The 23,190-nt window shown below is 52.3% G+C and overlaps 1 protein-coding gene across 5 annotated transcripts in view; it reads right to left on the reverse strand.

Annotated features, from left to right (window-relative positions):
• CACNA1E (calcium voltage-gated channel subunit alpha1 E) overlaps positions 1-20,392 on the reverse strand; it is a 318,792-nt gene extending 298,400 nt beyond the window's left edge. For 3 of the 5 annotated variants that reach the window (XM_036234543.1, XM_016141140.2, XM_036234544.1), the window contains exon 1: positions 20,096-20,392. In XM_036234543.1, the coding sequence (XP_036090436.1) occupies positions 20,096-20,322 (227 nt within the window). In that variant the 5' untranslated portion in view covers positions 20,323-20,392. The remainder of the gene's footprint in view (positions 1-20,095) is intronic. The other 2 variants (XM_036234546.1, XM_036234545.1) reach the window with 1 other exon arrangement.
• Positions 20,393-23,190: the final 2,798 nt, after the last annotated feature.

The raw sequence follows: 23,190 nt of genomic DNA on the forward strand, positions 1-23,190 counted from the left end.
GCAGAAGGCTGTGGGAAGACTGAGCACCAAGGACCTTTACCTGAAGGCCAAGAACCAGGATACGATCACGTCCTCACGCTCTTTCTGGGATATTATAAGACCAGGGTATTCTGAAGCTGGAAGAGGCCTTGGGGGCCCCCTGCCATCTGGTGACAGGCAACTCCCAACCGAGGAAGTGGGGAGGCAGGCTGCTGGGAAGCTCTTTCGGGGCAGCTGGATAGAGAAGGCTCAAGAACGAGATGGGGAACAAAGAGGAAGTGCTGTGTCCTCCCCAAAACCGATCCCCTCATCTGTGCCCCCCAAAGAAACAGGAAGCAGAACGGCTATTCTCACAGCCGATTACGGTGCACGCCACAGCGCAAGGTTCGCGTGGGCTCTAGAATGCTGTGACTGCCTTGAAGACACACCCCGCGAGTGAACAGACTCGGTGACTTCTGTTTCTGAGCTGTCGGGTGAGACGACTTACGGCGACCCTCACCCCCCGCCCCTTTCTGCCACCGCCCTCTCCCAGGCTGCTTCACGTGCCCAAAGCGGAGGCTCGCCTATCGCCAGCCACCTTCTCTGGCCCCTGTCCTCCTGTGCTGTGTGGCATCAGGAGGAGGCCACACGAGAGTGCGCCTCCAGCCCAAACACGCTTGCGGCTGCCCACTGACCCCACCTCCCAGCAAGGCGGGAGCAGGAAGGCAGAGGCAGCACGCGATGAACTCCCTCTAGACCCGGTCATCGATGAGTTCCTCCCCATCTAACACTCTGCCTTTTAAGTTCCGAGCCGCAGGGCACACAGGGATCCACGTGTCCGCACTACCCGCGTGCGACGGCAGGGCCAACGCGGCATTACCCGTTAAGGTAGGGAGAAAAAGGATGACCCGCCCCGCTGTGTTCTTAACCCGAGCAGCCACCCCCAACAGCACTTTCCCGGTGTCACCTAACAAATGTTAAAAGCGTTGAGTCAATAACTTGATTAAAAACACTAAAAGGTAAAAAGAGGCCTCAGCGCCCACGGCGGAACGCAGATCTGCCATGCTCCCTGGGGGCCGGGAAGCCTGCTTTTCCAGACTCTAGGAAGCGCTGGGCATCTTGACAGCTGTGGCCCCAGTCAGGGCATCTTCTGCCGAGACTCCAGAGTCATGTCCCGTCATTCAACAAGTGACAGCAACTTTTCCAGTAACTGACACCACCCCCTTTTGCCCCTGCCCACCCTGCAGGTGTGAATGCGGACCCATCGCTCCCCCGAACCTGGAGGCGGTTCAGCTCCTTATTGTTCTCTGGCTGACTGACAGCTTCTTTGACACACATACGCCTTCCAGTCCACCTCCCCTGGGCCACCCCTGCCCAGAAGCATTGTGCTATGTGGCACATATGGGTATTTTAAAAATTGAAGTGAATTACAATTAATTTCCTTTGAAGGATTTCGAGGTACCCCTGGGGAACCAGTAAGCAGCGCTGGGAATCTCTAATGGAAGGTTTCACTCCGAGGGATGGAAACTTTTCAGTCTTGGGCTCCTTCGTCTCCCTCTAGGAACATGCATGACAATGCCTCTTATCCCCCCCACACTCACGCAACCCCCTCTCCCACAAAAAAAGGTGGGAGCCGGTGCTGGAGACCATTTTCCAAAGAGAACATCGACCTGATCACAGGTGCTGCCTGAGACAATGGCCGTCACGCCACGCGGAGATAATTGACGTGAAAATGCTTTGGAGAAGTATAAGGCATTCTATAAATGTAAGCCCTTATTATTTCCTATTATTCATATTACTGCATAAAGGATTGAATTCCGCGTACCACGCATTGTTTACCACTCACTCTAGAGGGTTCGTCTCGTTGGAACAGCCCCCCAAGTGTCTATTCTCTTGCACTTAGTAGGAACTCAACATGTATTTGTAAGATTGGACGAACTTGAACAGACCTTGAACTTGAACAGAAATACAAAGGTGTTTCTTAAACGGGAAAGATGCTCTCTCTTTATGGGGACGATGTGGCCATCATTCAGAATAGTCTGCTTTTATGCTTCTGACCTATGACCAGATGACATTATTCTCCTGGCAGATGGTACCACGCCGTCTCTTTGGATGAGACCTGCCTTTTTGCCGGGGAAATGCCTTGATAAGCCTCTCAACAAGCACAGAACCAGCAAAGCTGCCGAGGAAGTGATGTAACGAAAACTGGCAAGCAGTGCTGAGGGCCTGTCACCGCCAGTCACTGAGCTAGTGCTGGGGACACAGAGGTGAGCGGGTACAGTCCTCGTCCTTAAGGGCTCATCGGCTGGACAAGAGGGTGACTGACTGCGTGCCTAGTGGTTCCACACTATCTGCAAGCTGAAGCAGTTTGGGGACAAAGTCCAGCCCTAACCGCCATCACAAAGGCATGGCCTACTGATGCTGGTCATGGACCTGGGGTTTAAAGGAGATTCTTCAAAAAAAAGAACACTCATTTGGGAAATATAAATCTAGCCTTCTGAAATGCAAGGAGGAAATACTTCGAAAACTCTGAACTTTCTGTCTTTGATTTTATACATGTTGTTATTCCCTATCCCTGAAATGACTCAAGAGGCAGCAAGGCTCTTTCCTCGTCAACCGACACCCATTTCCACGCCCCTCCCACCGCACGGACACCCTCCTTGAAAAACTAACATATAATCTTAAATATTCACTTACGAAACATGAGATGTGGGGTATTAACTTACCAAAGTCATAGTATGTTAAGAATTTCATTCAGCTTCTAATTTTTTTTCACTCAACACTGTTTTTAAAACCTACCCATGTAGGAGGTGGAGCTGTAAGGGCAGGCAGTGCCCCATCAGGCACAGTTTTATAGGTCCTGGAAGTTTGGACTTCAATGAGACACAAATATAAATATTCGACATACATGTACAAATTATCATAGCTTGTCTGGAACTCAGAGAAACAATTTACTTAATAGATTACCAATAACATGTCTGAAAAAAGTATCTTACTCATAATAGCAGTAAAAACTATATCTAGAAAAAAAAACACTTAACAGGATACGTAGAAACAGGACTTACATAAATGAAGGAAATTCTAACATTTTACTGCCAAAGGTGAGAGGGGCTTTGAATAAGTAGCATGTTCCAAGACTGAAGAAATAAGTTTACAAATGTCCTTTCCAACCAAGCCAATTAAAAACTGTTGCAATTCCCCACAAAAATTCTAAATTTTTTATATTGTTGCAAAGTAATTCTAAAGTGTGCTAAATGGGACTTTGCCTTATCAGGCATTCTAATACATTATGAAGCTAAAAATTAAAACAGCACGATAATGAGGAAATAATAGAACAGTAGAACTAAATAGAGAAACAGACCCTAATGTACATAAAATTGTAGATGATAATACAAGTAATGTTAAAACTCAGAAAGAAATATTTACTCGATATGTAATGATGGGAAAGTTGGTTAACCATTTAGAATAAAATAAAATTGAATCATTACCTAAGATCTTAAACCAAAAGAAATTCCAGATGGAGTAAAGATGTGTGTATTTTTTTTTTATTTTTACCCTATCAGCCTCCTAGGTGTATTTTTTTTAAATGTAAGTAAAACAAATGAATATTCCTCTGGCCTCAACATGGAGAAGAGTTTTTTAAACATGAAAGCATTGGAAGAAACAATACAGATCTTATTCCATACAACTGTAACACTGCTATATATTTAAAAAAAAAATTAAGAGAAAAAAAATAAAGGAAAAATATTTGCAACATAATGACAAACTATTAATACCTTTAATGTGTAGAGTTCTGACAAATCAGTAAGAAACATACAAACACCCTACTTAAAAAAATGGAGCACAGGACATGAATAAGTAATTCAATAAAGAAGATATACAAATGATCACTAAACATCCAATCATTAATAATCAACTATAATACCATTTTTCGTCCAAAAAATTTAGGTTTTTTTTCCCATATTTTTTCCTTGCTAACAATCAGTATTAGTAAGGGTACAGGAAAATTCTCTCACTGTTGGTAGAAGTATAAATGGGTAAAAAACGTACAGTCGGGAGCAATTAGATAATTTTATGCAGTAATCTCACTTCTAGTAATTTCTCCTAAGGAAATACTCAGAACTACAGTCAAAACAATATGTTCAAGAACATTCACTGCGGTATCACCTCCCTAACAATCCTATAGTTCGTTCTCCACAAAGCAGCTAGAGAAGTGCTTTTTCAGATCTAGACGGTTAGTTCCAGCGCTGTGCTGGTAAGTGCTTAACCACCGGCTCTCTGGAGGACCAAAGCCCTGACTTGTAGCATCCGCTACCGGCTTCTTTGGTGTAAATACTGTCACCACGGCTGTTTCGAATTACCATCGTGATGTCACTAAAGCATTAGCTGGGTAGAGAGGCATAATCAGCTCTCACGAACCAATACAAGCCGCGTCCCGTGCACCACTGTGTGTCCTTCTTGGCACGAAACCCTCCAGTGGGCGTCCCTTCCTCTCCACTTCGCAATAAAGGCCACACTCCCGACCTTGTCCTCCAAAGCTCTCCATAACAGGTGGCCCCTGCCCACCCTGCAGGCCCCGTCCCCCTTCCTTACTCACTCACTGCTTCCGAATCTTGACTGAACTCCCCAAGTTCACGCCCACTTCAGTCTTTCAACTTGCCCTTTCCCAAATCCCCTTGTCATTCAGGTCACCTCTTCAGAAAGGTCCTCCCTGACCACCTTATCGGAAGGTGCCACCCCTTAGTTCCGTACATTATCTAATTCAGTTTTACACAGCCCTGGCCACCGCCGGAATATACCGCGTTTACTTGTCATATCTCCGCACTAAAGTTTAAACTCCCTGAGATCAGACACCTGTCTACTCAAGGCTTCTCCTGTAATCCCCAGCATTTAAAAGAATACTTGGCACTTAGTAAGTACTCAACAAACATTTGTTGAATATTGATACATTAGTTGATAATTATAAAAAGTTTTAAAACCATATAAATGCCCAGTGATAGGGAAATGGTAAAACTAATGTTATTTATCATTCATCATTGCCAGGCACTATGATAAGCACATTACATGCTCACCTCGCTTAATCTGTACAAAACCCTGTGGGGTGAGTACTCTTGTTATCCCCATTTCACACGTGAGAAAAGGTTAAACAGAGGTTAAGCTATCTGCCCAAAGCCACATAGAGCCCAGTTTGTAAATCACGCCCAGGCCCATCAGGACGGGGGGAGGGGAGAGCAAGGAGCCCAGAAACTGGAGGTGCTGGTTTCAGGGGCTCTCAGGCTAAAAATAAAGTAATTCCTTATTTCACAGTGGCCACCACTCTTCACGTTTGTAGCTCCCTTGGTCACAAGCCCTTTGGGGAGGAAGAATAAGAAACAGGACAGGAACTAAGTTTACCCGAGTCTCTAGCTCAACAGCGGCACAACAGGACCAAAATCTCCCCCTGAACTTCAACCACTAGCCGTTACAAGCCCGGCTTTCAAATAATATTCGATGATATTGTTACAAGGCTCGCAATATAATGAAAAGTAAAAGAAGCAAAAGAGAAAACTATATTCTGTAAGAGCTCAATTTTGGCGGGGAGGTGGGGAGGATCAAAAACACATTTGTAAAGTTATATATAATGCTTAGAAAAAGACCAAACATACCAAATGTTAGCAGTGTTTGGATCAGAGTGAGTGGATGCTGAGTGATTCGCGTACGCTTCTTTACACACGTCCACATTTTCCAAACGTTTCTCGATGAGCATGCCTTTTGTAATGAAAGAAAAAAAAAAGTATATCCGTCCAGTTTTTCAAATGGTTGAAGACTTCAAAGGCAATGGAATGCAAAATTAGAACATTGAACGGCCCAGATCAAGTAGGATTGGGAGGCGGGACATGGGGTTCCTCCAGGGCAAGGCTAAGACGAGACGCGAGGGGACGAGGCGCACAGGCTTCGCCTGAGAAAAAGCAGCAAGGGAAATAGTTATGCGTGAGTCACGCGCAAGGCAGAGAGGTGAAGGTGAAGACAGGTGGTGGGCGGGTTCGACTTCACGGCTTGGTCCCCGCCCCCCCCCCCACCTGAAGGGAGGTAAATTCCGGCTTAGAGCAGGTTTTTAGATTCTTGGACCCAATTCCAACATGTCTGTGTAAGGGACCGGGCTGCTCCAACACCAACAACTATTCTCAGGACACCAGCTGGGTGTCCTACGATTCGACTCAATTCTGACACGATCTACCTGGAGACAGCATCAGAGTCCATAGGTTAAGAGTTCGGTCCCATGAGCCCCCTACCCTTGCCCACTTCAGATGCCACTCACAAGTCCAGATTGTCAACTGTGCTTCTGACCAACTGGCTATAAACCAGAGGTTCCCGTGACCCCCTCCTCGGGTTCGATTAATTTGCAACAGCATCTCAAAGAACTCAGAGTAACAATCTGCTTACTAGAGGACCAATTTGTTTTAACAGGATATAACTCAAAAACAGCCGGATGGAGGAGGTGCGGAGGTCAAGGTGTGGAGAAAGCAAGGTGGCTGGGTGGGAAGACCCCGAGGATGCCACGGAAGGGCCTCGCCAGCCTCAGGCTCCCTTCTCCGGACTTCCTGTACTGAGAAAAATAAAACCCCAATGTGCTCTTCAGGATACTGTGCTCAAAATCAAACTCGGTGATTTCCAAAACAGGAGGCCACGAATGCATCTTACATCTGTGCATCACATGGTATAAAATGATTTTATGAGAAGACTCTGTTTTAGAAAGCAGCAACTTTCCCAAACCGCAGGTGCCCAAAGGCAAAAGCCTTGTCCCAAGAAATCCTACAGATTGTCAGGCAAAAGAATCTAAAGGCGACAGCATGGACCGTCCCAGAGCCACGAGCCCTAGAAATGGCTGTGCTGCTTTGGGCTGGGTGCAGAGGAAAAACGTGGAAGTGATGCCTCTGACAAGTAACAGCCAGCGCCCGGGGCCACGGCATTTCGGTTACTATCCTGGAGCGAGTCAGGAAGGAATCAGCCACTAGGCATTTTTCTTCAACTGACAACCGTCTGAAACCCGCAGAGCTGGCCAGTCAGTCCATCGCTGGCTTTTATTGGCATATAATAGGAAATCTCAAAAGAATTCCTACTGGGGGAGTCTCTTTTGGAAACTTCCAAAGTCCAGATGTCTTCGAAATGATGACACAAGATGCCTCTCAGGTTCAGGGTCATTACAGGCTACCATCAAAACCAAGTCAAAAGCAACTAGATGGCAAAGATGACATTCACGCTGCCACACAGAAAACGACTTCACGGTTCCAGCTCCTTACTCAAGGCAAACGACGATCTCCTATTGCAATTCACTTTTCAACAGAGCTTAAATTTACCTTTTGTTCTACTTGCAACATTTGAATTTTTTTTTTTTTTTTTTTTTTAGCAAATGGTCACGAATTTCTACAGGAAAGATTGAGTGACAGGCGTCATTCTTTGGAATATCATTTTTCTATTCAATGTGTATGAAGCAAATCAGTAAAATAAACTGCAGGCAAAGTTGTTCACAGTGGTGTATGCGTCTGAGTGTGTTTCTGGGGTGGAAAGAGTTCTTTCCTGGGATGCCTGGAGGATGGGAGTCCAGAAGCCTGACGAGGCCGCCACAGGCCCAGGAAGCTACAGAAAGATTAGGGTAAGGAGCCTTGTTCCTCCATATCAGCTTCTTGGTCCCTGAGCTATCTGTGGACTTGAGTCATATGGAGAATGGCAAGGTGCATCTTCAACAAAGTCAAGGTAAATAAGAACTTGGATTCAATCCTAGCTCCAGCCTTATGACTTTGAATTAAGACATTTAATCTCTCTGAGCCTTTTTTTTTTCTTCTACCCATAACAACTTGCTCAAATTAGTTGAGGTAGCGAATGTGCTTTGTCAACTAGATAATGTTCTAGAAATGGAATGTGATTACTGTAAGGCACATGTTGTCCTACGAGGAGGAAAATGAGGTTCAGGAAGGCTCAGTAATTTATCCAGGAGCAAATGACTAAGAATTGCTGAATTAAAACTGGATTCAAATACAGATCATAGTCACCCACCTCGTGACCCCAGGACTCAGACAAAGGGACATAAGTTATCACCTAGTGAGCCCTGACCCCTTATTTCAGAGATCCAGAACTTCTCAGAGAAGTTCTAATTGCCTTCTAAAAGACCCAGAAGAATAGTCTATGCCCAGAAAAGGTGTCAAGGTCACCAGGAGAGCCTCGGACAATCTGCTGTGTCCCAGGAAAGATGACAGAGGGACTCGCGCCTGACAAAGGCTGGGCACAGGTGCCTGTCTGCCCTACAGCCACAGGTCTAGACCAAAGGTTCTAAGCCCTGGCTGCACCTTAGCAATACCTGAGGCACTGTGAAAGTATATATATCAGTACACGAACATACGCACATACGGCAACGCGGAAACTCCACCTAAGAGTAATTGAATGTGAGCCTCTCAGAGTCAGAGTCTAGACACCCCTGTGCTCAAGCAAACTGGGAATGGGGGCAGCTGGGTCACTGGGTGGTGCACTGTGTACGTGGATGTTCCGCTTCCAGCCACAGCCTGGGGGACGCAGGACAGAGAAAAAGACTGCAACAGACTGAACGTGTGGCTCCCCTGAAACTCGCGAGCTGCCGCCCTGGCCCCGACGTGGCGGTTGGCGTCTGCAGGCGGGCCTCTGGGAGGGGACTGGATCAGGACAGCAGAGCCCCTGCTGGCTCCTGACCTCAGACTTCCAGCCTCCGGAACCGTGAGACATGAGCTCCTGTTGTTTACAGGCTGCCCGGCCTGCGGCGCCATTACAGCGGCCCCGGCCGACAGAGACTAACGATGAGCATCGCTGAAGGGCAGTACGTGCGTCACGAGGGCAGGAGGAGGCACGAAGCTGGACAGAAGCAACCCCGACACCGATGTCCTCAAATCTAAACGGGTAAGGAGGTGCGCCAGGCTACTGAGCAGCAGGCCAGGTCTGCCTGATCCCGAAGACTTCTGGCTTCTGCTGAGTTGTCACCAGAAAGCCCCACGGGGACCCTGCCAGCACAGGCGCTGGGGGGCCGTCCTCATGGGCAAAAGGGAGAAACACGCGGGCCCTCCACCCAGAGGTGCCAACCGTCTCCACGGGTGCGGAGAGTGCGAGGGGCAGAGAGGCAGGCGCCTGCGACAGAGGCGCAGCCCTGGGGTGGGGGTGGGGGTGGGGGTGGGGGTGGGGGGCGTCCTGCCTGGCTGGTGCCCCAGAAGGCTCTGCCAGCGCCTGTGATGCTCAGGGGCAAGGCTGAGCTGTGGGAATGACGGGACACCAGGCCTGCCCCCCGCTCTGCCCCCGCTCTGCGGTGCAGGGCACAGCAGGCCAGCTGCCCCTACGGCAGCGTAGCAGACTCTGGGGCATGCCCGTCTCCCCTCGGGACCGCAGGTCCTGCCCGTCTCCCCTCGGGACCGCAGGTCCTGCCCGTCTCCCCTCGGGACCGCAGGCCCTGCCCCCCGGCTGTTGGAATGCTGTTGGCACACAGCACGTAGCCGTCGGCCACCTTAGAAATGGCCCTGGCTGAAGCTGGCCACCTGGACCAAGGTCATGACGCATTCCTGGGGCAGTCTGCGCCCAGTGACTGGTCACCGAGGGAACAGAAAGGCCTAGCTTCTTTGCTCCAACTCAGGACAATTCCAGAAGACCACTCGAGCTTCGGAGCCCCCATCCGACCATGGGGTCACCTGAGGTCTTTGTTTAGACTCGTCACGGCTCAGCTTCTCCCTCCACCCGACTTGCTTCCTCCCCTTCCTTTCCCCAAGGGTTAATGCCAAGAGCTCCTCACCACGCCCACAGGAAACCTCCCGCACGGAAATCCCCGTCTCCAGGCTGTTCCCCAGAACCAGTGTGCAGGAAGCACCCTCGCCCTCCCGCAGCAGGATGGGAGGAAGGCAGGTGACCTGGGCGTGGAGGGCAGAAGACGGACAGGACAGAGCCAGGGCCACGTGGCGGAGGAGACCCGCGTTTGCATCGCGGCCCAGTCGATATGGCTCTGTCTTCAGTCACATGGCCCCAGAGTTGCTCCATGGCCCACTTGGGAAGACAGAGAGTGGGGAGCATCGGGAAGGAAGAGGGCTGAGGCCCAGCCAAGTGGCTTAAAAGATTTCACCTAGAATCCACCTGTCAAACACCTTACAACATGGGGAAAACCATTTTCATCGAATCGGCATTCACCTCAATATCAAACTAAGGTGAGTTCTGTGTAAGGAAGGGTTGGGAGCACAGAGGCCCAGAGAGGTGCGGTGACCTACCCAAAGCCACCCAGCTTCCAGGTGCTGGAGCCGGGACTGGAAACGGGCGGCCGGGCCCTGCCATCTGCGCCCTTAACCCTCCGACCGCACTGCCTCAGGCAGCAACCGAGGGCGCCTCCAACCCACATTACACACAGAGCCCAAGAGGTCAAGAGGCTGGGCCAGGGGCACACGGCTTCTTGGTGGCCGTCTCCTTTACAGAAGCATTTCTTGAACAACCCTACGGCAGTGTGGCCCCGGGCCAGTGCCAGGCGATTTCCTGTTACCCGTCCTCAGAGCGTATGTGTTACGAAGGAAATTAGAACGGCAGGTATGTAGAGGCACTGTTCCTGGGCCACCTCCCCCCCGAGGGGGCCTGTGGTTTGGAGGCAGTTTCCTGAGACAGCTACACCCAACACAGCTGGCCGAATGGCATCCACCTGCAGCAGCACCAGAACCACAAACCTGCCACCTGGGCCGGAGAAGAGCCACACGACCACACCACCTGGACACTCACCCCCCCTGCCCCGCCACCACCCTGCATTCCTACTCCCCTCCCTGGCCCCTTTCTGTCACCTACCCCCCTACCAGGCGGCACACAGGGTTCCCCGAAGGAACTGCTGAGCTCGGCAAGCCTCTCGCAAGGCCACCCGCACCCCACCCGGGAAGGCGCCAGGGTCCTCCCTCTGCGCCGGATGCCACAGGCTGAGCCACGAGCGTCCCTGAAGCATCGCTCTGGCTCTGGATAAAACCGGAGCTGTCGGCGTGCTAATTAGCGAGCGGGAGGCCGGGCGCTGGCTGACAATTAGTGGCTCCAGCTCTCTGTTTCCTGCCGGCAGATTATTAATTCATGGGGCCTCTCCCGCGGGGCCGGGGAGAGAACACAGGCTGCGAAAGTTCACATTTCAATTTGAGGCCGAGATGAGAGGACAGTGTCGGGGAGAGGCTTCGGTGCTCAGGGGCAAGGGCACAGTGCGGGCAAGGCTCCTCCGCGGTCCGCCTCCAGGGCTCTCTCTGACAGAAAGGCGAGCACGCGTCACAAAGGCACCATCAGGAGGGTCACCACAGCACTGCCCGCAGCAACCAGAAGCTCCCCGGGCGAGGGGCTGCGTGAATAAACTGCGGTTCGCCTTGCCAAGGGATGCTGCACAGCATTAGAGAGACGGCATGGACACCTTTCCGGAAGCTGCCAAGGAAAGATGCCCATGATGCAGTATCAATTTTTAAAGAGCAAAAGAACAGAAGCAAAATACAGAATTTTATGTGTCACATGACTCCATTTTCATGACAGAAGGGAAAGAAGGCACAGAGATTTTTTTTTTTTTTCCAGCTTAAGTAAGAAATAAGGGGACGAGAGCAAGCACAATGGATGAAAGCTGGGCGAGGGGGGATGAATCGCACTTGACCCCAGCATTCCCCGACCAGGTGTGACGAGCCAACACTGCCCCACACCAAAGAGCACTCAGCACTTCTGCACTCTAAGAACAGAAAGGGCATTTACCCGACTCCTTCCTGTACTCTTTATAAACTTGGGACGGGGTGCGGGTTTCCCATCACTGAGATCAGCGGGCAGTGAGGTGACCTTCTGACAGGAGCAGTGGGCACAGGAATGTGTGCAGTGCACAGAGGTGCCAGGGGAGAAATGGAGGGAAAGGAAAAAGGCGAACGGGGCCCTGCATTTGTTTATTTCTCCTCCACTTGGACTTTGGAGCGAGGAAGAGGAAGATGTTGAGAGGCGCGACAGCGGAGGGAGGAGGAAGACGAGCAGGTGGGGCCGGAGCGGGCGGCGGAACCTCCTGGGCAGCGCGACCCGTGCCAGGGAGGCTCGGCTTCGGAAAACGCAGAGTCCGAAGGTTGCGACTTCCGGCTGTGAGGCCGGGGCACGCACTTCTTCCTCCGCACCCCCTCTTCCTCACCTGAACGTCAAATGAAAAATTATGCCAGATGATGATTTTAAAGGTTGTTTTTTATTACAGTGCCTGGAATACTGTAGCTGGTGCGTGTGTGTGTGTGTGTGTGTGCACATGTGTGCACGTGTGTGTGTGTTTTTCAGCACTGTGTATTTCCCTTTCTACATGTCCTTCATCCATGCTGTCACATCCAAGAGAAAAACACCTCTGGCCCATCCACAGCCATGAGTCCGGGTGAGCTCTCTGAGGATGGAAAGCTACAGCAGGGTGGTGGGGGAGATGGGAAGCCCTGGATTGAGACTGGAATCCCTGGGTGCTCGCCCTGCTCGGCAAGGCCCTTCTGCCTTCTGCCTTCTGTGTCCGGACCTTTGACATGATGGGTGACCACGAGGCTGCTCCAGCCAGTTCCAGCTACACAGCATTTTGCGGAAAACTTCCATTTAAGACGCAGTGGCTGCAGTACACATACATGACCACTTGGGGGCATCATAAAACAGGAGAAATTTTCTTGAGAAAAAAGGGTTTAAGTGTGATCAGTTGTGGAACTGGCACTAGAGGGCGCCACCTTCCCCCCATTTTCTTCCAAAAAGTGGCTTAGGCAAAGAACAGCTTCACCACCTGACACCTGACTTGGTGTTCGGGAGGCTGAAGATACCCAAGCCCAGCAGGTGCTGGAAGAATGGAGGGGGGCCGGGGTGGGGAGGAGGAAATGCTGGCTCACCCGCCCCTCCACACAGGGACAAGGCTCTGACGGCGCTGGGAAGCGCAGACGTGGACTGGACACTAGAGCCCATCAGGTCTGCGTGCCAGGCTCCAGCCACGACCTCTTCTCCCCTGCTTCCTCCTTCCTGTCGTGGCCTTGGAGGACCAGGGCAACAGAGACGGACTAGACCCTGCTGAGCCCCGGCTCCCGGCAAAGTGCTCCGGAGAGAGTGTGAAAACACGTCTGCTTTCCAGGGCCCCCCAGTGGCTTTGGTGAAGGAGCAGAGAGGGGGAGAGTCACCAGGCAGTGGGTGAGGGGCTGGGTACCAGCCCGGGAAGCCGACTTCTCACGCTCCCCGCCATGTGGATCCCCCAGCCTGATCTCTGGGAGGCTTTCAATGAACTGCCGGAAGGTGTAAAGGAGGGAAAAAAGGAGAAGACCCTTTTTTTCAAATCTCTGGAGGACAGGTGAAGAAATTCAAGGTCGTGTGTTGAAGTTCCCTCAAAGGGTCCATCGCAAAGCAAATCTCTAGGAGTCACCCGAACTGTCTCAGCCCCCGGGGGGTGGGGCTCCACTGTCTGGATTCTCGGTGGCTTCCTGTTCTGCTCAGAATTCCAAGGAGGCCGGGCATATGCTCCAGGTCCCTGCTTGGCTCGGTTCTGCAACGTGCTGTTGGCTGGTGATAACACAGTGTGGCAAAGGCTCACGATTTCTGCGTTGTACTGGCATCTGCGCAGGTTTCTGCAAGTCTGTTCTACTACAACCTAAGCGTCTGAAACGCCTCATCTTTGAGCAAAGGGGTTGGTGGACTCTGTGGGGCCGCAAGCTCAGGTGCCTCAGTCACACTTAGGTGCCAGCCAACTAAACGACTGAATTAGCCTCGTCTAAAGCAGTAGGTAGTGGTGGGGGCCGTTCCTGCCCTTCCCAAGAGCACGCCAATTAAATTGTATTAAAATATCGGATCATTCAACCGAGCACGTCTATTCAACTGAACAAATTCTTCCCATGAGCCTTTCTGGCAGTGATATTTCCACAGATTCTAGTATTCCAGGAACTAAACTAGATGATGCTTCATCTTGCCAGCAAGCGGCCGCATGTGGAATGATGTCCTCACTTAGTCTGACTAGATCTGCAAGGGGTTAGCTGCCTTTCGAGAGTTCAGAGAAAAACTGGCCCGATGGCTTTTAAAATTCAGCCAGAAAGCTTCCAGGTCGTGATATTTGTTTCCTCACAGAAATTACTGCTGATGCTGAGTGAGGTGAGAACGTTGGTTACATGTCTGAGTTAGCATCTCCCCAGGTGGCCGCCCCGGCCTCGCCTCCCAAGTCAGCGCCGCTGAGGGCGTCTGACAGGAGTGGGCGGGTCTTACAGGGCTGACCCCTCCAAGCCTGTCCGCTCTCCACAGCCCACTGAGCTTGCGTCAGAAGAATGGGTCATGTGAAGCGCCAGCCCTCAGGACCCCAGTTTCAGCAGCTGTAAAGGAGGCAGCTGGGCTAGACGGTGACGATAAGAACAGCCGATGTGAACTGACTCTTCACCATGTGCCGGGCACTGTGCATTTCCTCATTCAGTCGCCTGAGAACCGCTGGGGCCACTGACGGATGCGGCTGATCCCACCCAGCCCTGACTGCACCCTCTGTGCCGCAGGCTCCGGCAAACCTCCGAGGCCCTGCTGCCCACAGGAGAAACGAGTGACAGGGTCCCGAAGGGGAAGAAGCAGACTTTAAGGGAAAACAACCAAACACTGGACTGAGTACTTTCCAAGCTCTTTACGACAGTTCAAAAGGTCGCTGTCCTCATCCACACTCTCCCGAAGGAGGAAAATGAGATCAGAAGGGATAAATGTTTTCCCTAAGGTCAAATAATACATGGTTTCATGGTGATCAAACAAAGGTACGAAGCAGGATGGTGGCCAAGCAACCTGCAACTTAACCAACCTGGGTTTTCACAGCCTGTGAGGCCACGCGCCCCAGTGGCTGACCCTGGTCTAGACCTAGAGCTCCTCGACAATATGTCTGGGGCTCTCAGAGGCTCGGTGAGCATCTAGATCATAATCATAACCATACCGACTGCTTATTGAGCATTCATTCATTCGGAAATATTCAGAGCGCCTAGATGTCGGGCATCGCTCGCAGCACTGGGGCTGTGGACTGGACAAGGCGGTGAGGCACTTCCACTCACGTGGGGAGAGGCCGTCGACTGCATAGGGCGACCTGACCCAGAGTGATCAGGTGTCTATTTCAGACTATATGGTGAAGGGCAACCTCTCTGAGGTGGCATCCTCTAAACTGAGAGGTAAATGACAAGAATGGACCAACCTTGTTAAAATCTGAAGAAAGGAAATTCCAGGCTGAGGTAAGTGCCAGGCAGGACAGAGACATACGCGGGCATGGGCCTGGCCTGAAAGAAGGCCGGTGGGTGGGAGTATAGGGAGAGGGTCACAGCAGTGAGACCGGGAACCACCCAAAGATCAGGTGGTGCAGGCTTTTCAAGCCAGGGAGGGGAGCTCAAATTTCTCTCTGAGTGCAACGGGACGCTACATCACAGAATCATGACTTGGCCTGAACCTTTTTTTAAATGTCCCTGTCTTTTGTATGAATAGACACATTCCTGATTACACAGGAACGAAGATGTGAGGAGAGAGAGCAATTGGGGGGACCGTGGCAATGGCCCAAGTGACGGCTTAAAAGAGACTGGCAGCAGTAGCGATGGAGAAGTGTTCAGACTTGGAATATATTTGGGAGATGTGCTGACGGAGCTTGCCAACTGATTGAAGGTGGGGGAAGGAAAGAGAGGAGTAAAGGATCATGAGACTCTTTGTCTTGAACGACTGGGTAGACGGCGGAGCCGCTTCCTGAGGTGGGAAGAGGGAGGGGACCAGGACGGGTCGGCGGAGGACTAAGAGTTTTGCTTCAGCCTTGTTAAGTTTTCGATGCTGATTGGACCACGGTGTGAAGACATCAGGCTGGCATCTGGCTACAAGAGTCCAGGGGTCTTAGGAAATCTGTGTTTGGGAGTCACCTGCAGATACGCGCACCTGGTTGAGGTCACCCAGGGAGGCTGTTGCAGGCAGGGGAGGGGCCCAGAGTCACCCGGAGGCTCCACCAGCATCTTGAGGCCCTGTGCCAGATGTGACTGCATAAATGTGATCAAGATTTAGAACAGACCTACGAGGTTAGTTATAGCCCACCTCGACTCCAAACACGTAGAGAGGTGACCACCTGCCCCAGGTCCCACAGTTAACAGGTAGCAGTGCGGGCATCAGCCCCAACTAGTACGAACTGGATTCCTATCGTGTGCTGTGTAGTCACTACACAGGACACTATAACAGACCCTCTGACTTCAACACCTCTCATTCCACTGGGCAGAAAGTCCCAGGGGAATGAGACAGGTGTTGAAGTCAGAGGGTCTTGTGTGGACACTCACCAGGCAGGTGACTCTGGACAACACACAGGTGACTCTGGACAACAAACATAATCTCATCAAGCCAAGTTTCCTAGTGTGTGAAATCAGTTTTCTTTGATTTTGCAAATATCCATTAAGTGTCTGTCTACTATGTGCCGGGCAATGTTGTGACAGAGACACAATGGGGAGCAGAAAGATTTCTCTGCTTGCCAGTCTGGGGGGAGGGTGATACAGACGTGTAAATAGGCAAACACAACACAGTGCGATCGGTACTACGATTTCGGAAATACTGCTTCCTTCTTAATAGAGTAAGTTGTACCCACCTACGCAGACTCGAGTTACACACGATTCCCTTTCTTCCAAATCCATATGCAATAATGGTCTCCTCCAAAATGTTTCTATTCTTTATACTATCCATCAGAATAAACGGCACATGCGAAGCGCCCAGCACACAGCCAGTGCTCGGAAATGGGGGCACCCCTCCCCTTTGAGGACGTGAATGTTTGGACCAAGCACCACCTCTAACTCTGGGGCTGATTTTTCTCGTCTGTAAATTAGGAATAATAATAATGGCTAGTTCATAGGGCCATTGTAAGGATTAGACAGTACACATGAAAACACTGTGTAAGCTGGAGGAATTACATTAACTATTAGTAAAACATAGTTTCACAACCACTCGCCAAAGCCACAAAACACAGTACATAAGAAATACTTAGTGTTGACTGAGCGGGCCTCGAACCCCGTCACTGGGCCTGAGGAAGCCGTTTAATAGGTTCTTTGGAAAATAACATTCTACACACACACACACACACACACACACACGCACGCACAATTCTGCTTCATCAGAATTTTCTACAGTCTGTCCACAGGACAATGAAGACCCTTCGCTTAAGGCCTCTTCCCACCCCCTCACCTCCACTCCCTGCCCCCCACCAGCATTTGGCTCACCCAGTCAAAGGCAAAAAATGCTGGAAACCTCCCAGGTTGGCTTCTAGTCTGCTTCGTGCATCACCAGAATCCTGAGTCAGTGCCAAGGAGGCAGGATTTGTACGGCGGGCGGGTGTGCCGTGGGCTGTCGGCCGTGTGGGCAGTGGACAGGGCCTCGGGGGGCTGCAGCTGAGGGAGCAGCAGGAAGCCGGCAGGGCCGCCCACGACGCTGAGGAAGGGCCGGCGGCCCCGTCCCACACCAGGACGTGCCGTCTGCAGAACGTGAGACGGAGAAAGCCGAAGGCAAGAGACAAAAGGGAGGAGAAGGCTCCGTCTCTCCAAGGCATGCGGCAGGGCCCCGAGCGCCCTGAAAAAGGGCAGAAAGCAGACCCCCACTTCCTCTGCTGACAAGTCAGTGGAGGGCCTTGTGCAGTCAGCGACCTGCACAACCACATGGCTGACCCAGGAAACTCGGCTGCCTCTTTCCCTGGATGTCAGCAACTCCAACAGGTACCAATCCCCCTCGGGGCATTTATCTCCTCATTCATTCAACAAACATTCACTGGGAGCCAACTACATACGCGGTATTGTTCTGCACTCTGAGGATAAGAAAAAGTCCCTGCTTTCAAGAAGGTTACACTTCAGTACTGGACGACAAACACACACACACACACACACACACACAGCACACATGCATGTGTCTGTGTGGCTGCACGTGTTTGTGTGTGTGCGTGTGTGCTGGGGAAATGACAGTAAGAGCTGTAATGAATAATAGAGCAAGTTAGAGAGAGAAAAGGGGGGACAGTGAGGGGAGTTGTCGCTCTGGTCAGGGTGATCAGGGTGGTCTCTCCCAGCAGAGACATAAATGAAGGGGTGTGGGAGGAGCCATGAGGACCTACGGGAAAGAGCAGCCCTGGCAGAGGGCCCTGAGTGGGCGGGGTCTGAGCACGTTTACGGGACGCGGCAGGGCCAGTGCAGCCTCGGGCCACTCCGGCTGGCCCCGTCCTCATCGCCCACTGCTACCATCAAGGTCACCTCCGAGCTGCCAGAACCCGCGACTCCTTCCCCATCCTCATGAGCTCTGGGCAACACCTCACACAGACGGTGACTATGGCCGGCACGTGCTTCATTGCCCGTCTTAGTCCCTGTTCTCGCTGGCCTTCCTCACGCCTCCCTGGCCACGCCCTCTCAACACCTGTGTGGGCTCCTCCTCCACGCTCCGCTCAGGAAGGCTGGCATGCGCCCGGGCCACCGGCAGGGCTGCCCTGTGCCAGCTCCTCATGGACCTGCCCAGGCGAAAGCAGTCTCAGACCATCCCGGTCACCGCCCCCAGCAGGTGGCTGGCACCAGACCCAGCCATCCTTCAACCAGCAAAACTTTAACTTAGAGAAAGACATGAGGGTTACTCATGCATCGCTAGTCAGGGCGAAGCTAGGTTTCCAGCGAATACTACAGGAATTGTTGAGTTAGGCCCTTCGACAGACACCGAGTGACGGGAAGAGTGTGCAAGACAGTCTCTGCTCTCGAGTTGTTAGTTTTCTTAGGAAGACAAGATAGAGGCGCATAAAAATATAGTACTTCTGAATATGAAGAAACACCAACTATCGGAGCTGCACGGTGTTCAAATGGCCATCTACCTCCTCCTGGTTGTTTTTAAAGCCACCATGAAGTGACTCTCTCAAGGTCATACTGCTAGTTAGGTCGCTGAGAATTAGAGCCCCGGCCAGTGCTTTCACAATGGCATCTCAATGGGTGGTCGAGATAAGAAGTCAAGTCCTGTGGGACTGGAACGAAAGGCCCTACACCATGGATGGGTCCGAAGCAGAGCTTCTAGAATAGACTGCCAGGGTTCGAGTCATGAATAATGACAGGAACAATGCAGGAGTTATTGGAGTGACTTTGGGAAAGTCACTTAACTTCTCTGTGCTTCCCTGGTTAAGTGTGGATTCTCATTACGCTGCCCCATAGTAATGGTGAGGATGAACATGAGTTAACATCGTAAGGTGCTGAGAACATTGCTGGCATGTAGAGCTAGTCAGGTTTCAAAGACTAACAGCGCTGGGAAGTGAATGAGGAGAAGAGGTGTGTTGAGTGCTGGGTGCCCAACGCCTCTCTGAATCCCAAGACTCCGGCACATATCGAGGCTCACTGAATTATAGAATCAGCTAACAAACTGATTAACACCCCTGGGGAAAGACCGCCAGGGATCAGTTAACCTACGCCCCCTTTGCACCACCCACTGACACTACTGTGCCTTTTCACTTGACTGATGATCTAAAACAAGAGGAGATAAACATATTCAGACCAGCACAGGCAAATATGCAGAATAAATACTGGGACCCAAAGGACGAACAGTCCTCAGGTGGGAGATAAACCTAGGACTACAGAGATTTAAATCAAACACGACCTTCCTGTTCCTCACGACTCCTAGACATAAAAGCCCAAATTCTCAACAGGCACAAATCAGGGGAAGGACACCCTAAAGACCAAACGCAAATCCTTTCGGGCTACACCAAAAGATCAGAGATAATGTCACAGGGGACGGCCACAGATCTCGGTCAGTCTCTTCCATGCACTGAAGACTTGCCCAGAAACGCAATCATTCCCCTGCGGACAGTACTAGAAACAGCAGGGTCAGCCGCCATTCCAGAAGGAAAGGTGAGACGGAGAATCCACATCGTGGTTGCGTCTCCAAGGTTTCATAGAGTGCGTCTTTCCAGGGAAGGCAGAGCGAAAGAGACCCCAGTTCCTTCTCCACGGGCTTAGTAAACTGGGTGCCTTTGAGGGAGACAAGCTTGATTCAGCCCCATTTGACAGCTGCAGACCTCAGTGAGGTTCAGGGCAGTCTAAGGCTGGGGCTGACCACAGGCATCTGTGTTGCTGGGCCCACCGTTTCACACGCGACCCCCGACCCGGACCCCAGGCGGGGCCTTGCCCGCCCCCGCGCGCGCCGCCGCAGGACTCACTCCCACTCCTTGCGCCGGGCCTGCGGGGTGCTCTGCATCTTGTGCGCCTCGTGGGCCTTGATGATGTCGCGCTGCTCGATGAGGCCGCCGCGCCGCCGCTTCATCACGTCGGGGCTCACGGGGAGGAAGGGGCTGGAGCAGCCCTCCCAGCCGGCGCCCTCGCCCTCCTGCACCGGGAAGAAGTTGTCGAAGCCGGAGGCGGTGGCGCGCGGGGAGGCCGGCAGCATGCCCGCTTCCTCCGAGGCGTCGGCCTCCAGCAGGGCGCACTGCTGGGGCCGCCATGCCTCCTCCTCCGGCAGGGCCAGCACGTGGCGGCGGCGGCCCGAGGGCCCCGGCTCAGGGCTCCCGCCCGCGGCCGGGCAGGGGGCGGGCTCCGGCAGCCTGCGGCCTGGGCTCAGTCCACGCATCTCGGGCACCATCACAGAACATTGCTCTGCACGGGGGAGGGGGGAAGGGTGGGAGGGGAGGACAGGGAGGGGCGGGAGGGAAACAGAGAAGACACGTTAATGCCACGGGCGTCCAGGGCAAGGCTTCAGGCTTGCTCCGCGCTGAGTCCCGGGCCTGGCCCAGACCCTGGCACACAGGAGGAGCCCAATAAGTGGCCGTGGACCTGTGGACCAGGTCGGGCACCAGGTGCTGGGAGCCCAGAGCTGAAGCAAGGCCTCTTGATTTTTGCCTCCTTGAACTTCACAGTCTACTGCAGAAGACAGAGGTAAAAAAAATAATAATAATTATATGCAACACTAATAAATGGCTCAAGTGCTACTCTCAGGAGAGAAGGCCGAAGATTGTCCTCTGCCCACCGCAGTCAGCCAGATAGTGAGTCTCTCCCACTTGTGGTGAAAGAATCCTTCTCACCTTCTCCGCGGGGTCCCAGCCCTCCCGGAGGCCCCCACCCCACCTCGCTGCCCTAATTCTCACACTCTTTCCCCAGGACCAGCCACAGGCAGCGGCTCTTGAGTCGTGGGCCAGGCACTGGGCACGGCAAGGTGAGCAGGTTAGTCCGATGACATGCTATGACTGAGGCGGGGCTGCTGCTACGTGAGCTCACAGGGGCTCCTCGGCCCACCTGAGGGGGGCAGGGGGGGCTTGGTGGAGGAAGTGACCCTAGGCTCCGTTTAAACGGAGCTCGCGGATGGGGGACGGGTGGATTACGGTCAGAGAGAAGAGCATGGGCAGAGAGGATGCGGGGAACCCAAAGGTTCGGAAAGAGTTCCCAGAGCAAGCCTGGGGCCGGGGACGGTCCTTCTGGTGTGAGAGGACCTGACTTACCACCTCTGTTCATGTCACCTTCCCAGCCAAGATTCCAACATGCAAATCCCAGCCTCCTCCCCACCCGCATCCCAAACCGCGCCCCTAGTGACTACACGTGGCACACAGGCCCCTTGGCTGTAAGAAGTGCCATGTGCTCTACAGGCTTGGAAGAGCCCCGGCAGCCAAATCACTGAACCTCTGTGAGCACCCGCTCCGCGCTGGGCACTGAGCTGGGCCCCCCAGGGCAGGGGACGTCCCAGAATGCTGCCCTCCAGATTCCAACCCTGCCCTCCCTGGTGATGCTTCCTCCGTGGGGACGTACTGGTCAGTGCAAGACATTTGGCCACTAACTAAGTCTATGTCAGGGGAGCAAAGAGAAGGGAGTAAAGGGTCCAGGATGAGCTTGATCGGGAGGAGAAATGAAGGAGAAAATGCATTTCGAATCCTGCGAACAGTTGGGTGGGTCCCTAGAAAGAGTGATTCATGTTCCTCACGTTGTCATTCTGTCTCAACTGCGCTTGATGTGTTTTAAATTTATCCTCCATTCCTACGATGTTTAAATGTCTCTGCCTCACCACACACATGCACGCGCCCCTCCCCGGGTGGCTCCCACCGGCTCCGCAGGCTTCAGCACCACCAGAAACTCGAGCAGACTCGGGATCTGCCACCTGCAGCCTCCCCTCCAGGACAAAAGCTCCTGGGCCACGGTCCCCACTCTCGCCAGGCCCCGGGACCTGGCCTCTTGCCTCTGCTTCCTGGCCCACCCTACCCTCTTCTCTTGCTGGATTTCCCCTTCTCAGACACTGTGCCAATCTGAATTACATCTTTGCCAAAATTATAGCAGCAGTAATATGCACTGCAGAGCTCCCGTTTCAACGGAACCAATTTTACGAATATCAAAACATGAAATTATCTCATCTTTCCTTTAAGAATTCCTGTTAAACAACCCTTCTATTATTGACATAAATGTTCATCAGGGAAATCTGTCACCCCCACTGCCTGCCAAGCTGGCCAGTCCCCGGGTCTGGCTATCGTCAAGCTGAGAGAACATCTTCCATCTCAGTTTAGACAAGGCAGTCTGTGTACTGCGGGGGACACTGGAATCTACTCTATACTTGGCCTTTCTACCAGCTCCCAAATTCTGGCACCACCTGAGTTCCCTGAGATCAGGGACTCTGTCTTATCGTTCCACATCCCGTACCCATTACTGAGCCCAACACATGGCAGGTTATTGTGGTGCCCATCAGTGCTGTGTGCCAAATATTCTGTTTATTCTCCTCCCGGGCACATGGTAGCATGTACTTCCTGGTCCCCTATGGCTGAGTTGGGTCATGTGATTGTTCTGGCCAGTGAGTTTTGGGTAGAGAGAGTGATGTGTGTCACTTCAAGACTAAGCACTGAAATGCCAGGGCAAGATCTCTAGATCTAGGAATTGAGATCTAGAGACACAAAATCTTTCCATGCGGGACCGGATAATAAATATTTTAGACTTTGCAGGCCATGCAACTTCTCTTGCCACTACCCAAACTCTGCTGTCGTAGCATGAAAGCAACCACACAACACGTAAACGAAGGTGTGTGACCATGTTCTGAGAGAACTTTACTTGCAAATTTTCATTCGCTTTGCCCTTTCAACTGTGTCTCTTGGACTCCATCACTGTCACTCAGCCTGTGCCCATGGGAGCAGGTGCTACAGGGCACCAGGCAAATGGAGGGAATGAAGATCCACAAAACAGAACCAAGGGAGAAGCTTCCGGAGGGTGAATTCGCTGCTGCGGCCCCCACGCCCGGTCCCTAACGGAAGGAAACGGGCCCTGCAGCTCCTGGACGCTGACCCGTGGG

The sequence above is a fragment of the Rousettus aegyptiacus genome, unplaced genomic scaffold (assembly GCF_014176215.1).
Source record: "Rousettus aegyptiacus isolate mRouAeg1 unplaced genomic scaffold, mRouAeg1.p scaffold_m13_p_17, whole genome shotgun sequence".
Classification (NCBI taxonomy): domain Eukaryota; kingdom Metazoa; phylum Chordata; class Mammalia; order Chiroptera; family Pteropodidae; genus Rousettus; species Rousettus aegyptiacus.